This window comes from Rhinoraja longicauda, chromosome 15 (genome assembly GCF_053455715.1).
Source record: "Rhinoraja longicauda isolate Sanriku21f chromosome 15, sRhiLon1.1, whole genome shotgun sequence".
Classification (NCBI taxonomy): Eukaryota; Metazoa; Chordata; class Chondrichthyes; order Rajiformes; family Arhynchobatidae; genus Rhinoraja; species Rhinoraja longicauda.
The window spans coordinates 4,612,675-4,633,244 of record NC_135967.1 but is presented as its reverse complement, the minus strand read 5'-3'; the positions used below and the strand labels follow the sequence as shown (position 1 = coordinate 4,633,244).

Genomic DNA, 20,570 nt, shown 5'->3' with positions numbered 1-20,570 from the left:
GACACATTTCTGTCATTAACCTCTACAAAGAATACTGTCAAAAAAATCGTTTTAAAGTAAGATAGACATAAAATGCTGGAGTAACTGCGCGTCCGGTGGCATCTCTGGAGAAAATGGATGGGTGACGTTTCAGGTCAACTTTTATTTAATAGTCCCAATGCTATTAATGTGCCTTTAACTTTGCTCCTGAATCTCTCCAGTTGTCTATAGAATTGGCCACATAGCAGAATAGCTCCTCTATGTTAATTCTAAGTAAGTAGATTTTGTTCAATCTCTTCAACCAGAGCATAGAACAGTAAAACACAAGAACAGGCCATTTGGCCCCTAATGTCTGTGCTGAACATGATGCCAAATTAAACTAATCTCCACTCCGTACATAAGATCCATATCTATCCATTCCCTGCATGTCCACGTGCCTATCTAAAAGTCTTTTAAATCCCCCAAATTGTACCTGCCTCCATCACCACCCATGGCAGCAGGTTCCATGGGTGCTGTGTAAAAACAAAACTTTGCCCCTCTCACTACCTAGCCTTTAATATTTCCACCCTGGAGATAAATGGTTCCGACTATCTTATCTATGCTTTCATATATTTTATATACTTTGACCATGTTCCTCCTCAGCCTCCGTGTTCCAGAGAAAGCAATCCAAGTTTGTCCAACGTCTCCTTGTAGCTAATACCCTCTATTCCAGACAATACTCTGGTAAAATGGAGAACCTGCAGATGCTGGTTTACAAATAAAAGACACGAGTGCTGGAGCGCCTCGGTGGTTTAGGCAGCATCTTTGGAGAACATGGATAGTGGCATTTTGGGTTGGAAATCTTTTTCAGACTGATTGAGGGGAGGGGGGGGGAGACAGCTAGAACAAAGGGGCAGGACAAAGTCTGGCGAGTGACAGGTGGATAAAGTTGAGAGGAAGATGATTGGACAAAGGCCAGAGATGAAAAGACAAAGGTGGTGAGATAAGGATAGAAAAAGTGCAAATTGTGAACCCTGAGGAAGGAACATAGGTGGGAAAGAGAAGGGGAGAAACTGGTTTGAGTCCAGGTGGGGCACAGGGTAGAGGGGAGGGGGGGGGGGGGCAATTGTAGGTTAGTTATCTAAAATTTGAGAGTCAAGAGTGTTTCATTGACATTGAAATTAGACCAAAATGAAACAATGATATTCATACTTGCAACAGCACAACAGGTTTGTATACACAGTACTCAATAGATAATATAAACAAACATTGTGTTTGGTGGAACAGTTGCTGTGTCCATGCTTAGTTTTGCCGATTTAAAAGGAGGCCGCATCACAAATACCAGAAGCAGTAGATGAGGTGCACGCGAGCCTCTGTTTCACCTGAAAGGACTGCTAGATTCGCTAATTGGATGCGACAGATGAGCTCTAGGGATAGATAAACCACTTCTGCACCCTTACCAAAGCCTCCACATCCTTCCTATAATGGGGAGACCAGAAATGTACACAATAAACGTGGTATAACCAAAGTTTTATAATCTGCAAAATGATTCAATGCCCCGGCCAATGAAGGAAAACATACCAAATGCTACTTTACGACTCCATCTACTTGTGTGGCCACTTTCAGGGAAAATGGACTTGGACCCCAAGATCTCTCTGTCCATCAATGCTATTAAGGGTGTGCCATTAACTGTATATTTTCCCCTTGCATTTTACCTCCCAGCACCATACACTTGCTCAGACTTAACTCCATTTGCCATTTCTCCACCCTCTTTTGCAACTAATCTGTATCCCGCTTCGAAAGCCTTGCTCACTTTCTGTAACTCCAATTTTGGTGTCGTCTGCAAAATTAGTATCCAAGCCATCTACGTTTATGTCCAAGGCACTTGTATCCATCACAAACACCAGAGGTTCCCAGGTGGAACCCTGAGGAACTTCACTAGTCAAAACCTCCAACCAGAATAACACCCTTCGACCACAACCCTGTGTTGTCTTTGCGTAAGCCAGTTCTACATCCAAACAACCAAGTTATCCCATGCTAATCTCTTGGATCAGTATTCAACTGTTCCATCTCTCTGCAGTACCGGGACAGATTATGTGATGATCTATTATAAAACAATTCTTTTTACTTGGAATGCTTGAGGAAATTAGTGATATCTATGCCTCGGCTTCACGTTTTTTACGATTGTGACTTTTTCATCATGATAAATGTGGATCTCACTGCATGCAAGTGTTTTGCAATGATCTCAGCTTGTCAAGAAGCTGATAGTAATTTAGCTCTTAAAATTTTCAATTACAGTTTTATTTTTCTAGCTGAGAACTTGCCTTTATCAGGAAATGAATCCATATTAAGCATGGAGTTTTAAGGATGTTTTACTTAACCAATGATGCAGATGCTGCCATAACATTAGGCATGATACTTCTTCATGAAGCAGCCACATCTGATATGGATATAGGCAAGCGTAGAAGTAAGTACAAAGTCGAGCTAGATATACCTTTATTGAGGGTAATTGTTATGATTCATCTGTCTTTTGTTGAGAATTAATTTATCTTACCATTACTTTAAAGCTTTTGTTAGAATTTGAATGAACCAGAGAAATATTTACTTTCATTTAAAACTAACTTATGGCATGCAGCACATCTGCGATCATCCAAATGCACTGTTGTATTCTTCTAACCATTCTGGAAGACTCTTATTGGGGTTTGAATGGTTAGTGAGGGGAGGGGAGGGGGGTCGGGCGCTGCACGAATGGGGGGGGGAGGGGGGTCGGGCGCTGCACGAATGGGGGGGGGCGCTGCACGAATGGGGGGGAGGGGGCTGCACGAATGGGGGGGAGGGCGCTGCACAAATGGGGGGAGGGGGCTGCACGAATGGGGGGGAGGGCGCTGCACGAATGCAGGAGGGGCTTGGTCTCAGCGGGTCCGCTTGGTCTAATTAGTCTGACCTTTAACTGCTTGGCGATCGAGAGACGCCAGTGGCTGAAAGCGACAGCAGCAGCGGTGATGCTTAGCGTGAGCTGAAGGCTCATCGGCGATGGCAGCGATGGAGACGACCGGGGTTTAGAGCGGCAGCGGGAGCAGCGGCGGCCATGATGGAGACGCCCGGGGTTTAGAACGGCAGCGGGAGCAGCGGCTGCCATGATGGCGAAGCCCCGGGTTTAGAGCAGCAGCGGGAGCAGCAGTGGCCATAATGGAGACGACCGGGGTTTAGAACGGCAGCGGCGGCCATGATGGCGAAGCCCCGGGTTTAGAGCGGCAGCGGGAGCAGTGGCAGCCATAATGGAGACGCCCGGGGTTTAGAACGGCAGCGGGAGCAGCGGCAGCCATGATGGAGACGCCCCGGGTTTAGAGCGACAGCGGGAGCAGCGGCGGCCATGATGGCGAAGGCCTGGGTTTAGAGAGGGAAGGAGAAGCAGCAGCGGCGGCGCGCTGGATCAGCGGGGCTCTGGGGCCCAGCAGTGATGGAGCAGCGGCAGCGGTGATGGCGGGGCGGGGACTCCAGGGTCGAGCGGTGGCCATGATGGAGACGCCCGGGGTTTGCGGCGGCGGTGATGCTCCCCCCACTTGGGCCGCGGAACCAAACGGGCGTCTGGCGGGAAGTGGGAGCTGAACGAAAATGACAACCCAACTACGCACGCGCAGTCACCCGGCGGCCACGTAAGTGTAGGCGCTGGTCTGGCAGCCTTCTTACATGAGGACCGCCCCCAACTGCGCATGCGCTGGTTTTAAAAAAACTTAATGTGAATAACTTTAAAAATATAACACCAATTTCAATAAAACTACCATTTTTACCATTAAAGAGACGACGGTGAATAAGGTGGGCCTCAATATGTCGCGCTATCTTTTACAGTTTTGGCTGAAGTTCAGTCACAAACAGACAAACGAGAGTTTTAGTATTTCGATTTTAAATTATTTACATTTAAATGTTTATTTTGAGTACCAGCTTCGATTGTAAATCTCAAAGCAGATTCAATTTAAATGATAACTTTGAAAGCCAGTCAGCCTTGAGGGGGAGGAACTGGTCAATAATGCTCTGAACAATCCTGTATTAGAGATTGCTCTTCAGCTGGGACAGTCCTTGCTTTATGAGATTGTCAGGGACATATCGAAAGTCATAGCAAGGTCCAGAGGCTCAGATGGTTCGTCAATGGTAGTTTCAGCCCATTATTTTTGTTACAGGACAACTCACTTTGGCTGGCTCTGTTGCTCAACATTTAAAATCCTATTCTCTTTTTATGATTCTGATAAATTGCAGTATCTAAAGCTGCAGTGATTTTATGTATGCATGTGGTGGTGGTAATGTTTATGAGAAAATGTGTAATTTTTCTGTTGAATTAGTTCAGTTGATGGTCTTGTGAAATGAACTGAATGTACCGCGGCACGGTAGCGCAGCGGTAGAGTTGCTGCTTTACAGCGAATGCAGCTCCGGAGACTCAGGTTCGATCCTGACTACGGGTGCTGCACTGTAAGGAGTTTGTACGTTCTCCCCGTGACCTGCGTGGGTTTTCTCCGAGATCTTCGGTTTCCTCCCACACTCCAAAGACGTACAGGTATGTAGGTTAATTGGCTGGGTAAATGTAAAAATTGTCCCTAGTGGGTGTAGGATAGTGTTAATGTACGGGGATCACTGGGCGGCACGGACTTGGTGGGCCGAAAAGGCCTGTTTCCGGCTGTATATATATGATATATGATATGATATATTTAACCTGACATTCAAATTTGCTTTGCTCTTTACCCTGCAGTTTTATGTGTGGCTGGACTAGGACTGGTTGTGTTTTTCTTCAGTTTGATGTTGTCCATTTTCAGAGCTAAATATCAAGGATATCCATACAGGTAAGATGTTGATGGCTAACATGTTTTAGTGTTACAGACTTCTTTCTGTAAAATATTCATACAATCATAGAACTTTACATGCACAGAAGCGCACCGTTCGGCCCAACTCGTCCATCCCAACCAAGTTGCCAAATCAACCCAATCCCACTTGCCCGACTCATATCCCTCCAAACTGTTGCAATCTCTGTACTTGTCAGTGTCTTTTAAATTCACAATTATACCCTCATCTACCACTTCCTTTTGTAGCTCGTCCCTTCTATTCACCATCCTCTGTGCCACTTGGATCCCTTCTAAATCTTTTTCATTCGCAGCTTAGGTCATCTAAATTTAAACTCCCCAAGGGAAAAAGACTGTGGCTATTCACCATATTTCTGACTCTAATGATTTTATAAGCCACTCTAAAGGTCACCTTTCGGTCTCCTACATTCATGTGGAAAATAGATCTACTCTATCCAGCATTTTCTTATAACTCAAACCCTGCAGCCTCAGTAGCAAATCCTGAATCTTTTTGTTTTGCGTTCTTTCTAGTCTTGTACAGCTGTAGCATATCATTCCAATTCCGGTACTCAATACCCTGACCAATGAAGGCAAATGTGCCAAACAGCTTCTTCACCACCTTATCTATCTGTGCCACTACCTTCCTGGTACTATGTACCTACATCCCTAGATCTCTGCCTAGCAACACTCCCAAGAGCACTTCCATTTACAGTCTACTCTGCCCTGGTTTGTCTTACTAAAATGCAATACCTCACATTTTCTGAATTAAAGTCCATTTGCCCAATTGTTCAAGATCCTGTTGTAACCTGAGATAACCCCCTTCATTGTATGCAACACTACTGATTTTAGTGTCATCTACAAATTTGCCAACTCTGCCACCTACATTCACAGCCAAATTGGTAATATAAATAGCAAACAACAGTAGAGCCAGCACTGCTCCGTGTGGCATATCACTTGTTAAAAATATCCAGCCTGAAAACAACCCTTTACTACAATCATTGATACATAGAAACATAGACAATAGGTGCAGGAGTAGGCCATTCGGCCCTTCGAGCCAGCACCGCCATTCAATGTGATCATGGCTGATCATCCACGATCAGTACGCCGTCCCTGCCTTCTCCCCATGTCCCTTGATTCTGCTAGCCCTTAGAGTAAGACTCTCTTTTGAATGCATCCAGTGAATCGACCTCCACTGCCTTCTGAGGCAGAGAATTCCACAAATTCACAACTCTTGTGTGAAAATGTTTTTCCTCGTCTCAGTTCTAAATGGCCTACTCCTTATTCTTAAACTGTGGCCTCTGGTTCTGGATTACCCCAACATCGGGAACATGTTTCCTGCATCTAGCGTGTCCGCTCCCTTAATAATTTTATATGTTTCTATAAGATCCCCTCTCATCCTTCTAAATTCCAGTGAATACAAGCCCAGTCACTCCATTCTTTCATCATATGACAGTCCCGCCATCTCAGGAATTAACCACTTGACCTACTCCCTCAATAGCAAGAATGTCCTTCTTCAAATTAGGAGACCAAAACTGCACACAATACTCCAGGTATGGTCTCACCAGGGCCCTGTACAACTGCACCTATACTCTTTGCTCCTATACTCAACTCCTTTCATTATGAAGGCCAACATGCCATTAGCTTTCTTCACTGCCTGCTGTACCTGCAAGCTTATTTTCTCCTATCCTCTTCCTCCAACCGACAAGCCAATTTTGACCTGAATCCCATCTGATCTAACCTTGTGATAGTTCATGTAGAAAATGTGTACTGCATTTCTCATCAAACGTCCCTATCATCTTTTCCAAATCAAACTCTGTCAAACTGAGACTCTGTTTCCATGCACAAAACCATGATAACTGTCCCTAATCAGTCCTCGCCCTTTTCAAATGCATGTAGATCTTGTCCCTCGGAATCCCCTGTATTAACTCACCCAGCACTGATGTTGGGCTCACTAGTCTGTCGTTCCAATCTTTTCCATGCAGTCTTTCTTAAATAGAGGTACAACATTAACCGCCTTTAAAGTCTCTTCAAGACATCACTATTAACTTTCCCAAGTTCCCTGGCATTTTTGTCTTTCTCCACTGTAAGGTACTTGAGAAATATACTTCTGTGACTCAACATATAGATGGTCTTGTTAATATCTAAGTGACACTATTTTCTCCCTTGTTACTTCTTTGCCCTTAATATACTTTTGGAATCTCTGAATTCTTGAGTAAAACAGAGGGTGGGTCAAGCAGCATCCGTGGTGGGAATGGATATGTGTCGAATCAGGCCATGGCCCTTCTTCAATCTGATTGCAGTGGGGAAGTACGAGTGCTGTTGATCCAGTTTGCTTGCGGTCCCACTCTGACAATGGAGGATGCCCAGGACAAAGATCCGTATGAGAAGGGGAGTTCAAATGGTTCACAATCAGGAGATCCAGCAGTCCTTGACAGACATGCAAACATTAGGCGAAACGGACGCCTAGTCTACTGTTGGTCTCGCTGATGTAAGGGAGGCCACATTGGAGTGCCAAATGCAGTAGACATGCTTTGAAGAGGTGCATGTGATCCTCTGTCTCACCTGAAAGGGCTACTGGGGTCCCTGTATGGAGGAGAGGCAGGAGGTATAGGGACAGGTGTTGCTGCATCTGCAGCTGCATGGGAAAGATTCCCCCCCCCCCCCCCCCCCACTACAATCAGTCTGAAGAAGGGTCCCAATCTGAAACATCACCTATCCATGTTCTCCATACATGCTGCCTGACCCGCTGAGATACTGCAGCACTTTGTGTTTTGCTCAGGATTCCAGACCACGTGTCTCTCTTTGGTTTCTTCCTTTACCTTATCTGCCAAAGCTACTGCATGCCCCATTTTTCCCTTCTGATTTCCCTGATTGCGCACCCCCCTAAACTGAGAGCATTCATCTGATCCCTAGTGCCAATACTTGACATACGCCTCCTTTTTCCAAAGTAGAGACTCAATATCTCTTGTCACCCAGGCTTGCCAACTTTGCCTACGCTTGCCAACAAACTTAATTCTAGTAGAAACATGCTCTGAATTCTCTCTATCTCATGTTTAAAAGCCTGTCACTTATGAGATGTTCTTCGACCTGTAAACAACCTCCCCCAATCGACTTACAAAAGTTCTTGGCTAATGCCATCAAAATAGGTCTTGCTGCAATTTAGAACTTCAACCCATGGCCCAGTCCTCTCCATCTCCATAACTATTTTCCAATTAATCGAATTATGGTGACTGGTCCCAAAGTTCCCAAGTCAATTGCCTTATTCACCAGGGAGTTGTTTATTCACCAGGAGGAGGTCAGGATTTGTCCCTTCTCCAGAAGGCCCATCGGCATATTGAGAAAAGTCATCTGGACAGATTTAAATTCCATCTTGTCCAAGCCCTTAACTCTATGGCAGAGCCTGTCGATATTTAGAAAGTTAAAATGCCCCATGATTGCAAGCTTGCTGTTCATGCAGCGATCTCCAATTTGGGCTAATGTATTGGGGGGAGACTATAGTACAATCCCATCAAAGTGAACACCCCGCAGTTCCAACTTTCCCAGTTCTAACCATATAGCTTCACTGGACAATCCCCTTAAAATATCTTCCCTAAGTGCCAACGTAATGTTCTCCCTGATCAAAAACCCAACTCTTCTACTGGTATTCCTCATGTACCATTGGTATCTCAGAACATTGAGCTGCCAGTCCTGTCCCTCCCTCAGCCATGTTTCACTAGTAACCATAATATCCTAGCCTCATGTACCTATCCGTACTCTGAGTTAATCTGCCTGTCAGGTTTCTTGCATTGAAATAACAGCATTTTAATACATTGGTTTTCCCTTGCCCCTTGCCCCTTGCTGTGCTCCTAACTGTCCTATCCATTGAAAATGCTGTTTTTTAACTTCCCTATTTGTCTCGACTTTCTCATCTGCCTCACTGCTGGTCCCACATCTCTGCCAGACTACTTTAAACTTTCCTGAATAGCTCACACAATTTTCCCCACCAGAATATTGGTTCCCTCTTGTCCAGGTGCAACACTTCATTCTTGTACAGCTCACCTCTACTCCAGAAAAGAACCCAATGGTCTAAAAACCTAAACGGCCTCCAGCACCAGCTCCACTGGAGCCCTTCTTCCTTGTGTTCAATTCTGTGGGCTGTCTCTGCCAGAAATAGCTTGTTTTTTAAAAATCTCCCACACTGTTTCTCTTTACTGCCCTGCATTCACCCTTGAATGAAAAATGTTTTGTTTGACATGTACTCAAAATGCAGCATATTAAGTTCAAAAGCGAGGTCCAATTCTAACGTCACTTCAAATGACAGGTTTCCTCTGAAGCATTTTTATTTTGGCAGTTTATTAGTGCCATTAATATTGTAAATGTTATTTAGCGAAGAGATTATTACATTGGGCATGACACAAAAAGCTGGAGTAACTCAGCGGGACAAGCAGCATCTCTGGAGAGAAGGAATGGTGACATTCTGGGTCGACCCAAATTGTCACTCATTTGTTCTCTCCAGAGATGCTGCCTGTCCCGCTGAGTTACTCCAGCTTTTTGTGTCCATCTTCGGTTTAAACCAGCATCTGCAGTTTCTTCTTACACATTTACATTAGGGGGCTTTTGGAGCTGTTCAATTTTTTTTAATCTAAATTTTTGTTCATCTTCCTCCATTCATCATTTAGTGCGGTGCTGGCTCGAAGGGCCGAATGGCCTCCTCCTGTACCTATTTTTTGTTTTCTATGTTCCAAGCTTTCACTGTTAACATTTAATGGATTTCTGTCTTTTAGCCCTTTCTTTAACCACTTTCTTTATCCACTTGCCATCCCCTCTTTGTCTTTCTCACCACCAATCACTGTTTTGCAAGTGGGCTAATAAAAATTGAGTATATCGTGTTCTTGATATCTTACGAAGAATAGAATTGTCAATCTGTCCTTTTTTCCAATTTTTAATCTGAAGCCTGAGCTTGTTAATAATTCACAGCATTGATGCTGTTTAATCTACTTAATTATCGGAGGATTTGGGTTAGTCCTTGTAAATTAAAATTCATCCCATTCAGGTCTAAATGATTGATGAAACATCAGCACAAGTCAGGTACATGACCTGGACCTGAGCTGTGGGCTTTAGATAAATGGAAGTATCCAAATAATACACCCCAAATTATACCCATTGAATGAAATTTTTAAAACAACGTTATGCTAATTATGTCACACATCCTGATGATTTTTTAAAAACGAGGCTTATAAATGTTTGAAAGAAAAATGGGCATATCAAGTGTTTTAACCAAAAGGGTAAATATATTCTTGCCAGAGGTTTTTCTTTTTTTTCCATAGTTTCTTTCCTGGGTGAAATTCAATCGGCTCAGTTTGTTTTTTAAACATCAATTTACTAATTATTTGATTAGGTAGCCTTTACTGCTGGGCCACGCAGTTGCTGTTCTACAGGACATACGAACCAGGGTTTTGGATGAGAATTGAGGGATCTTTTTGGAAATTATGTTACTAGAGTTATATCTGCAGAATGGAGAATCACTGAGCAAATAGAAACTAAAACTTTCTTTTGCTTTTATAATTGCACTGTGGCATATGTTTAAAATATTTTTTAATATTTCTTGCTTTAAATTTGTTCTATTGTGCTGCTAAACTGTCTCCCTGGATGATGTTTCTGGACAATCATGGAATTTACTTTAAACCTTTCTAATTTATTATTTTTTGTCTTTTTAGCTTTCTTATAAGTTAATCCTGGAAAAACTGGAAGAACAAAACAACATCGCACCATGGTGTGAAAAGTGGAAATTAAACATCAAACTGAGAAGCTAGTTGTGTTCCACACCTAATGTAATTCCATTTTTGGTCTCTCAGAGGAAGACTTGAACCAAAGAGAGTCTGTGGTGCCTTAGTGTTTTGTTGGGCAACAAAAAAAAAAGCACTTTCTAAAGTGGTATTTACTAAAGAAATGATTTTGGTTGTTATTGGGGCAAAATAGAAAATTATCAGAAATTAGGCAGAATCTTTTTAAAAAGAAAAGCAATTTCTGTCGACTGAAGTGCCTTAAATGGAGTTGTTCCTAGATTCAGGTCTCAAAGGGCTGATTTGCATTTTGGTTAAATTTTTACTTGTGAAGTACAATTTTGAAAAATAATCTTTGGTAAGTTGACATAATATTACATTTTATTATGTATATATATATTATGTTAGCTCCTTTGCATACACTGTGAACTTGGCTATTGCTAAATTTACAACAGAGATGACTTGATGTCTATAGTATTTTAATAACCAGGTCAGAGCTTCATTATCTAAAATAATTTTTGCTTATTTGATCATCTAGATAAAATGTTAAGACATTGAATGTTGATTCTATGAAAAGTTTACATTGCAAAATATTACTATAACTGAAATAAAGATAAGAAACGAAAATTCAATGCTGGAAATACTCAGCAAATCGTCAGTCTAAAATGTTGACTCTTTTTCGCTCTCATAAATGCTGCCTGGTCTGATTAATTCCAACGTTTTCTGATTTATTTCTGATTTACCGGCATCCGCATTTTTAATTACTTTTCAGTAGAAGTACGTGTGGTGCTCCCTAGTGTATGGATTAATAAACAAAGATATTAGATCACGGAAAAAGCAGAGTAAATTATAAGCTTAAGCCTCTTGTTTTGTTGGTTGTAATTTACATAAATATTTTATTCATCAAAACATTCAGTTAGATTTAATTTTCATTCAATATTTCTGAGTTCCTTTGTCTTTTCTCTGTGATGCATCATGGGAATAAAATTGTTATAGCGGTGCAATTAATAAAATTCTATTTCATATACAGCGAGACAGCTAGAAAATAAAACTTCCACAAAAATAGATTAGCAGGAAACTCCCATATGCAAAACATTATTGTAATCTCTAGATGAGGAAATATTTGCCACTTCACATATAGTAAACATGACTAGAAATATAGATCTCGATGGAATCTAGCACACACATGAAGCTGCACATTGTTAAATTGTTTGCACGTAATTGCCGACAGGTGCTGCATTTAGAAAACAAGAGAATAGTACAACTGGGCAACTAAGTTTTTTCAGTAAAACAAAAGTTATTTCTAATTAAACTTTTCAAAATGTAGCTGTTGTGCTTTGTGATTCCAGTCCCCGCAATTTATGCTTTTCAAGAAAAATCAGCAAATTTATATTGGTATTTCTGATCCAAGTTACGTTGCCACACGTGTAAAAAAACAACCTGTAACCTTTACCTTCAGTTCCCAATAAAAACTGTAAAACTTTGGCAATGCTGATAAGAGAAAATAATTATTTCCCCACATTCGTTGTTCCTTGTTTGTTGATTTCAAATTAGAGTGGTACCACATCTATTAATTGCCCTGTATTTCGCAGGCTTAAAAATAAATCCAATAAGGACTCCTACTTCTGTTTGCTACATTTGAATGTGGTTGAATAAGATGAAGGATGGCAGTGATCAGGTGGCACCACAGATTAACATGCATTAAGGAGACAATTCAGGACTCTGACATTTATTTTATTAATTATGAATATATTGACCATCATTTTAAGCGTTAATTTAGATAGCCAAAAAAAAGATTCACAGTCATATTTTTGGAGATGGTGTTAATTTTACTATAATAGTGGGGAATGACAATAAAACTGTATTTTTTAGGCTTGTCAGATTAGGTCCCTGGTTATAATACATTAAACGCCTTTGCATGTCCTACACTTCTTTAATTAGCAATTTGGCTTCTCATTGATAGTTTCCAAGACGTTTGTTTGAAATTTGTGTTTGAACCTGCAATATCTTGGTGCTGCTTTATTAAGCTACAGTAATGTAAATATTAGATTTTCTGGAAGTTCTATAGAAAAGACCACCAGATAGTAAATTAATTTTGCAGAATGTAGGTTTAATTGCCCATCAGATGCTTCCCTGAACTGCCTGATAAGCTACTTATCCACACATGGGTCTTTAGTTCAGTAATAACAATTATGTCACTAATAACCACTTGGATCTTTGCACTTGAGTTGGAGGTAGATTTTGTTGTTGATGTGTATTTTAAGAATTTAAACTGGAGAAATGATAGAGGTGGTTAAGCTGTCTTCCTTCCCCTGGTCTAATATGGCTTGATTAACTCCCTGGCTTACATTTGGCCTTTAAACTACTTTTCCAGCCATGCTACTACTGAACCCTATATACCATCAATCTTTGTTGTATAATTTCTGTATTGTTGTAATGCTTTATTTAAAAGAAGAATGCATGTAATTAAATTTAGATTTTCATGCCAAATAGATAAAGTATTGGAGCTCTCAAGCAGTGCAAAAAGCCATATAATTTTGTATGCTAAAGGTGTCAGTCGTTTATGTCACTACATCCTTAAGATGGTGACTCAATATCCACAGCATGTAATATTGCCTGATTTTGGTATCAATCCCAAGGACCTTGGCTCCATTCAACTGAAGGCATGTGAATGCTGCTTTAAGAAACAAATATGAATCTTGTGAATTATTTAAACTCCCAGATTTATTAAAAGCCAATTTTATGGTATGGTGTACCATGTGATTTTACCAATTCATGGTGGATTGCTCGATTTTCTTTTGGAGTTAAAATAGATATTTGATTTGCAGCAACTCGAGTCATGCTGCAGAAATACCTCAAATAATTGATTAAATGTCACTTCCAAACAGTCAATTAAATTTATATTTGCTTCCGTATAGCATTATGCCCAATGTCACATGAATTTTTAATATTTTACCAAATAATTATTTTAAATGCTTAATTACTCTAACAATATACACTTGCGTGCAACTGTGTGCACTTGTCCTTTCTACCAAATCTCAACAGGAATGTTGTTTTGACAAACCATGTGGGTCATTCTCGAACTTTGCTTTATTATAGTTACACATGTTCAAATTGCTCAAATACCTTAGTGTTCTGCACAAACCTTTCACTAGTACTGCAGACCCAAGATCAATTTATTGCGAGGAAAATCTCCCTCCGTAACTCCCTGGTCCACTCGTCCCTTCCTACCCAAACCACCCCATCCCCGGGCACTTTCCCCTGCAACCACAGGAGATGCAACACCTGCCCTTTACCTCCCCCCTCAACTCCATCCAAGGACCCAAACAGTCTTTCCAGATGAGACAGAGGTTCACCTGTACCTCCTCCAACCTCATCTATTGCATCTGCTGTTCTAGATGTCAACTTCTTTACATATCATATCATATATATCTACAGCCGGAAACGCCTTTTCGGCCCTCCAAGTCCGTGCCGCCCAGTGATCCCCGTACATTAACATTATCCTACACCCACTAGGGACAATTTTTACATTTACCCAGCAAATTAACCTACATACCTGTACGTCTTTGGAGTGTGGGAGGAAACCGAAGATCTCGGAGAAAACCCACGCAGGTCACGGGGAGAACGTACAAACTCCTTACAGTGCAGCACCCGTAGTCAGGATCGAACCTGTGTCTCCGGCGCTGCATTCGCTGTAAAGCAGCAACTCTACCGCTGCGCTACCGTGCCGCCACCAAACGCAGGCTCGGCGATCGTTTCGCTCAACACAACCAACCTGATCTCCCAGTGGCTGAGCACTTCAACTACCACTCCCAGTCTGACCTTTCTGTCATGGGCCTCCTCCAGTGCCATAGTGAGGCCCACCGGAAATTGGAGGCACAGCACCTCATATTTCGCTTGGGCAGCTTGCAGCCCAGCGGTATGAACATTGACTTCTCCAACTTTAGATAGTTCCTCTGTCTCTCTCTTCCCCTCCCCCTTCCCAGTTCTCCCTCTATCTTCCTGTCTCCACCTATATCCTTCCTTTGTCCCACCCCTCTGACATCAGTCTGAAGAAGGGTCTCGACCCGAAACATCACCCTGAGATGCTGCCTGACCTGCTGAGTTACTCCAGCATTTTGTGAATAAATAGCTTCGATTTGTACCAGCATCTGCAGTTATTTTCTTACACTATGATCACTCCCTGTTTTCTATGTCCAAGAAAATGCCCCACTTACTGCTTTCCATCACATGCAAAAGAATAAACCATCTTCTCTGCCATTTCATGACAGCATGACTAGTTGATTGTAATCTTAACTGCGTTTCCTTCCACCTATAATAAACTTTCACCCTTTTGTTTAGAGTTACCTCTATGTTAAATATTCAAAGAATCTTGTCTTTGAGGAAGAAAATTGCAAAAACAACTTTTGATGTCCCTTACCTTTATCCACTTGATTCCACTGCAAGAGGAATTATATGCTCCATATTCACACCCTGGGATTCTTTTAAGTTTAAATGATGTCCTTTCACATTCATCTGAGCTTCAATGGATTTAGTCCAACCTTTCCTCATAAGATAACACCCTTTCCAGGTATAAGCCTGCTTTGGAACTGATATCAACATTTTTTGTCTTACCAACACCCCAAATAACTAAAGTACACTTTCCTGATCTTTTCAATTTTCTCAGCAATAAATTATAACATCCTATTAATTTTATTTGATGAAAATCGTGCTTTAGGATACCCTAATCCCTCTATATTTCAGACCTCTGCAATTTCTCACCATGCTCTCTTTTGTTTACCTTTCCCGACAAAGTGGACAATGTAATCTTTTCCCTCATAATATACCATTTGCCAGATATTTGTCCACATATTTAACTGATCCATAGCCATATAGTCACAGTGTGAAAACAAGCCCTTCGGCCCAACTCGCCCACACTGGCCAACAATGTCCCAGCTGCACTAGTCCCCACTTACCTGCGCTTGGTCCATATCCCTCCAAACCGGGCCTATCCATGTACCTGTCAAACGATGGGATTGTCCCGGCCTCAACTACCTCCTCTGGCAGCTTGTTCCATATACCTACCACCTTTTGTGTGAAAACCCCCCCCATGGATTCCAATTAAATCTTTTCCCATTCATCTTGAACCTACAGTGCACTCCATAATGTTTGGGGCAAAGACTCATCATTTATTTATTTGCCTCAGTACTCCACAATTCGAGATTTGTAACAGAAAAAAAAATCACATGGTGAAAGTGCACATTGTCAGATTTTATCAAAGGCCATTTTTATACATTTTGGTTTCACCATGTTGAAATTACAGCAGTGTATGTAGTCCCCCCCCCATTTCAGGGCATCATAATGTTTGGGACACAGCAATGTCATGTAAATGAAAGTAGTCATGTTTAGTATTTTGCTGCATATCCTTTGCATGCAATGGCTGCTTGAAATCTGCGATTCATGGACATCACCAGTTGCTGGGTGTCTTCTCTGGTGATGTTCTGCCAGGCCTGTATTGCAGCCATCTTTAGCTTATGCTTGTTTTGGGGGCTAGTTCCCTTCAGTTTTCTCTTCAGCATATAAAGGGCATGCTCAATTGGGTTCAGATCGGGTAATTGATGTGGCCACTCAAGAATTGACAATTTTTTAGCTTTGAAAAACTCCTTTGGTGCTTTAGCAGTATGTTTGGGATCATTGTCTTGCTGTAGAATAAACCGCCGGCCAATGAGTTTTGAGGCATTTGTTTGAACTTGAGCAGATAGGACGTGTCTATGCACTTCAGAATTCATTATGCTTCTACCATCAGCAGTTGTATCATCAATGAAGATAAGTGACCCAGTACCTTCAGCGGCCATACATGCCCAGGCCATAAAACCCCAACCACTGTGTTTCACAGATGAGGTGGTATGCTTTGGATCTTGGGCACTTCCTTCTCTCCACCATACTTTGCTCCTGCCATCACTCTGATATAAGTTAATCTTTGTCTCATCTGTCCACAAGACCTTTTTTCAGAACCGTGGTTGCTCTTTTAAGTACTTCTTGGCAAACTGTAACCTGGCCATCCTATTTTTGCAGCTAACCAGTGGTTTGCATCTTGCATTTTAGCCTCTGTATTTCTGTTCATGAAGTCTTCTGCGGACAGTGGTCATTGACAAATCCACACCTAACTCCTGAAGTGTGTTTCTGATCTGTCGGACAGGTGTTTGGGGATTTTTCTTTATTATAAGAGAGAATTCTTCTCATCAGCTGTGGAGGTTTTCCATGGCCTGCCAGTCCCTTTGCGAATAGTAAACTCACCAGTGCTCTCTTCTTAATGATGTTCCAAACAGTTGATTTTGGGAAGCCTAAGGTTTGGCTGATGTCTCTAACAGTTTTATTCTTGTTTCTCAGTCTCATAATGGGTTCTTTGACTTTCATTGGCACAACTTTGGTCCTCATGTTGATAAACAGCAATAAAAGTTTCCAAAGACGATGGAAAGACTGGAGGAAAGACTAGGTGCTGTGCGGTCTCATACCTCCATTAAGGAGGCAATTAAACACACCTGAGCATTTACAAACACCTGTGAAGCCAGGTGTATAAACACAGTTGTAATTTCTACATGGTGAAACCAAAATGTATAAAAAATACCCTTTAATAAAATCTGACAATGCTCTTTAACCACATGTGATTTTTTAATATTACAAATCTCAAATTTTGGAGTACAGAGGCAAATAAATCAATGATGGGTCTTCGTCCCAAACATTATGGAGGGCACTGTATGTCCTCTGGTCCTCGATTTCCTGAATCTGGGCAAAAGACTGTGCATCTACCCGATCTATTCCTCTCATGATTTTGTATACCTCTATAAGATCTCCCCTCATTGTCCTGCGCTCCATGGAATAGAGAGCCAGCCTACTCAACCTCTCCCTATAGCTCACACCCTCTAATCCTGGCAACATACTCGTAAATCTTTTCTGAACCCTTTCAAGCTTGACAATATCTTTCCTATAACATGATGCCCAGAACTGAACACAATATTCTAAAAGCGGTCTCACCAACGTCTTATACAACTGCAATATGACCTCCCAACTGCTATACTCAGTACTCTGAATGATGAAGGCCAAAGTGTCAAAAGCCTTTTTGACCACCTTATCTACCTGCAACTTGACCTTCAAGGAACTATGCACCTGTACTCCTAGATCCGTCTGCTCTACAACACTACCCAGAAACCTACCATTTACTGTGTAGGTCCTGCCCTTGTTCGACGTCCCAAAATGCAACACCTCACACTTCTCTGTATTAAATTCCATCAACCATTTCTCCGCCCACCTGGCCAATTGATCCAGATCCTGCTGCAATCGTTCACAACCATCTTCACTATCTGCAAAACCACTCACTTTTGTATCATCAGCAAACTTGCTAATCTTGCTCTGTCCTCATCCAAATCATTGATGTAGATGACAAACAGTAATGGGCCCAGCACTAAACCCTGAGGCACACCACTAGTCACAGGCCTCCAGTCTGAGAAGCAACCTTCCACCATCACCCTCTGCTTTCTTCCATGGAGCAAATTTGCTATCCATTCAGCTATCTCTCATTGGATCCCATGCAATCTAACCTTCCAGAGCAGCTTACCATGTGGAACCTTGTCGAATGCCTTACTGAATGAAGTCCAGGTACACAACATTTACAACTCTGCCCTCATCAAGCTTTTTGGTCACGTCTTCAAAAAAATCAATCAGATTTGTGAGACACAACCTCCTACGTACAAAACCATGCTGACTATCCCTAATCAGCCCTTGCCCATCCAAATACCTGTATATCCTATCCCTCAGAATACTCTCCAGTAACTTACCAACTACAGACGTTAGGCCTATGGTTCCCAGCATTTTCCCTGCAGCCCTCTGGAAAAGAGGTACATTTATCACCCTCCAGTCTTCCGGCACCTCTCCTGTATTTAAGGCCAACTTCATTTCAACCAGGGCTCCCACAATTTCCTCTCTAGTTTCCCACAATGTCCTCGGATATATCAGATCAGGCCCTGGAGATTTGTCTACCTTCAAACACAAATTTCCTCCGTCCTATCTCCTGTGGCTCCACACAGAGGTGACCGCTTTGATTCCTGAGTGGTCCCACTCTCTCTAGTTACCCTTTTCCTTATGTATTTATAAAATCTTTTGGGATTGTCCTTAATGCTACCCGCCAGAGCTACTTATCTCCTGGCCTCTTTTTGTCCTTCTGATTTTCTTTTTTAATTTACTCCTTAGTTCCCAAAACCTCCATGGATGCCCTTGATCTCAGCTGCCTATACCTGTCCCATGCATCCTTCTTGTTTTTGACTAACGTCTCAATTACCCTTGTCAGCCAAGCTTCCTTACGTTTGCCTGCTTTGCCCTTTACCCTTAACGGGGATGTACAGTACATATCCTGAGCTTTCTTCAGTACACTTTGTTGACCCTAGTACCTCTTTAGGGTATCAACTGACGTGTCGAACAAAGGACTAAACCAAGGTTTAGTACAAGTTAATCTTTATTAACACTCAAGTAACTTAAACATGCATGCAAACAATTGACTTCTAATAATTTTTCATTTACTTTACTATTTCAACTTATCACTTCTTAAATTAAATCACAAAACTCATGACTTGGAGTCAGATATTACCCGTATGAATGAATTCGCCAGATTCACTCTGTTGGTAGGGGTAGTCTTCTCTGAGCTTCAAACTCAGGTCCCTTCTTCTTGCCATGGTTGTTCCCTCGTTGTCGCCCCCGATGTCTTTTATACTAATTTTCCTTCAATGTTCAAAAGGAAGCCTTTGTTCTAACCCAAGGCTCTCATGATGTTAAAAGTCAATCATTTTCAAGTTGTCACTCCTCCAAGGGCTGAATAAACAAAACACATCTTTGTTCTTTATCAGGCTAGAGTTCTTAACTGCATTGCCTGTTCATATCTCTTTCTCATTATAGAGTAATTTTGCAAAACGCCCGTTCCAGGCACCTTATCTTCTCAAGGTCGTACTGCCTAGCCGTGAAGTTACCTTCAGCTATGCTCCCACCTGATGTGAATGACCTGACTGTTTTCACTGTGCTCCTTTGTTCTCCTGGCTCCAGCATTTCGCTCTGTCTGTCTCTAGTTAGCAGCATCCTCCCAAAGCCCGTCGGGATACTTGACATCCAGTCTCAGGCTATAACATTTAGAAACATTCCACTTGGCCGATGTTCCTTTCCCCTCTAATAGCCTGCTCCAGTCAACTTGAGCGAGACCTTTCTAAACTCATTATAAAATCTTTAAAGTATAAGAAAATAACTGCAGATGCTGGTACAAATCGAAGGTATTTATTCACAAAATGCTGGAGTAACTCAGCAGGTCAGGCAGCATCTCAGGAGAGAAGGAATGGGTGACGTTTCGGGTCTGAAGAAGGGTCTCGACCCGAAACGTCACCCATTCCTTCTCTCCTGAGATGCTGCCTGACCTGCTGAGTTACTCCAGCATTTTGTGAATAAAATCTTTAAAACTTACTTTTGTAATTATATTTATGGCTTCAGCAAATTTAACAAGTGCCATCAAGGAATACATGTTAAACTCCAATCGCCCAATTAGAAATCCCTCTGTCCAAAATAGTTTTAGATCGTGGTCCGTATTGATTTCAAGTTTTTATAAACGTGATCAAAACAGTTGGGAAACTCTACCTGGCCTTAAAGGAAAAATTGCACTTTAATATCAGGATTTTAAAAAGTTTTACAGCATCCTGGTTTGGCTCACATGCATGGTGATTAGGTGCTTGGAGAGGTTGGTTATGATGCATATCAACTCTTACTGCAGCAATGACCAGGACCACTACGATTTGCCTACTGTCACATTAGATCAATGGGAGATGTGATCTCACTGGTTCTCCAATTAGGCAAGAAGAACACGTATATCAGGCTGTTATTCGATGACTACAGCTCAACATTCAATACTATCATCCCCTCCAAACTTGTTATCAAACGCAGGGAACTGGGTCTCCCATGCCTCAAGCAAGGGCATGTGAACTTCACCTTCGGGGAGAGATATGGAAACTTC

The 20,570-nt window shown here is 41.8% G+C and overlaps 1 protein-coding gene across 1 annotated transcript in view; it reads left to right on the top strand.

The window, feature by feature from the left end:
• The window catches only part of LOC144600489 (dolichyl-diphosphooligosaccharide--protein glycosyltransferase subunit MAGT1-like), a 29,519-nt gene extending 16,229 nt beyond the window's left edge, over nucleotides 1–13,290 (top strand). The window contains exons 8-10 of the mRNA XM_078412134.1: nucleotides 2,351–2,425; nucleotides 4,700–4,790; nucleotides 10,484–13,290. Of these exons, the coding sequence (XP_078268260.1) occupies nucleotides 2,351–2,425; nucleotides 4,700–4,790; nucleotides 10,484–10,499 (182 nt within the window). The 3' untranslated portion in view covers nucleotides 10,500–13,290. The remainder of the gene's footprint in view (nucleotides 1–2,350; nucleotides 2,426–4,699; nucleotides 4,791–10,483) is intronic.
• Nucleotides 13,291–20,570: the final 7,280 nt, after the last annotated feature.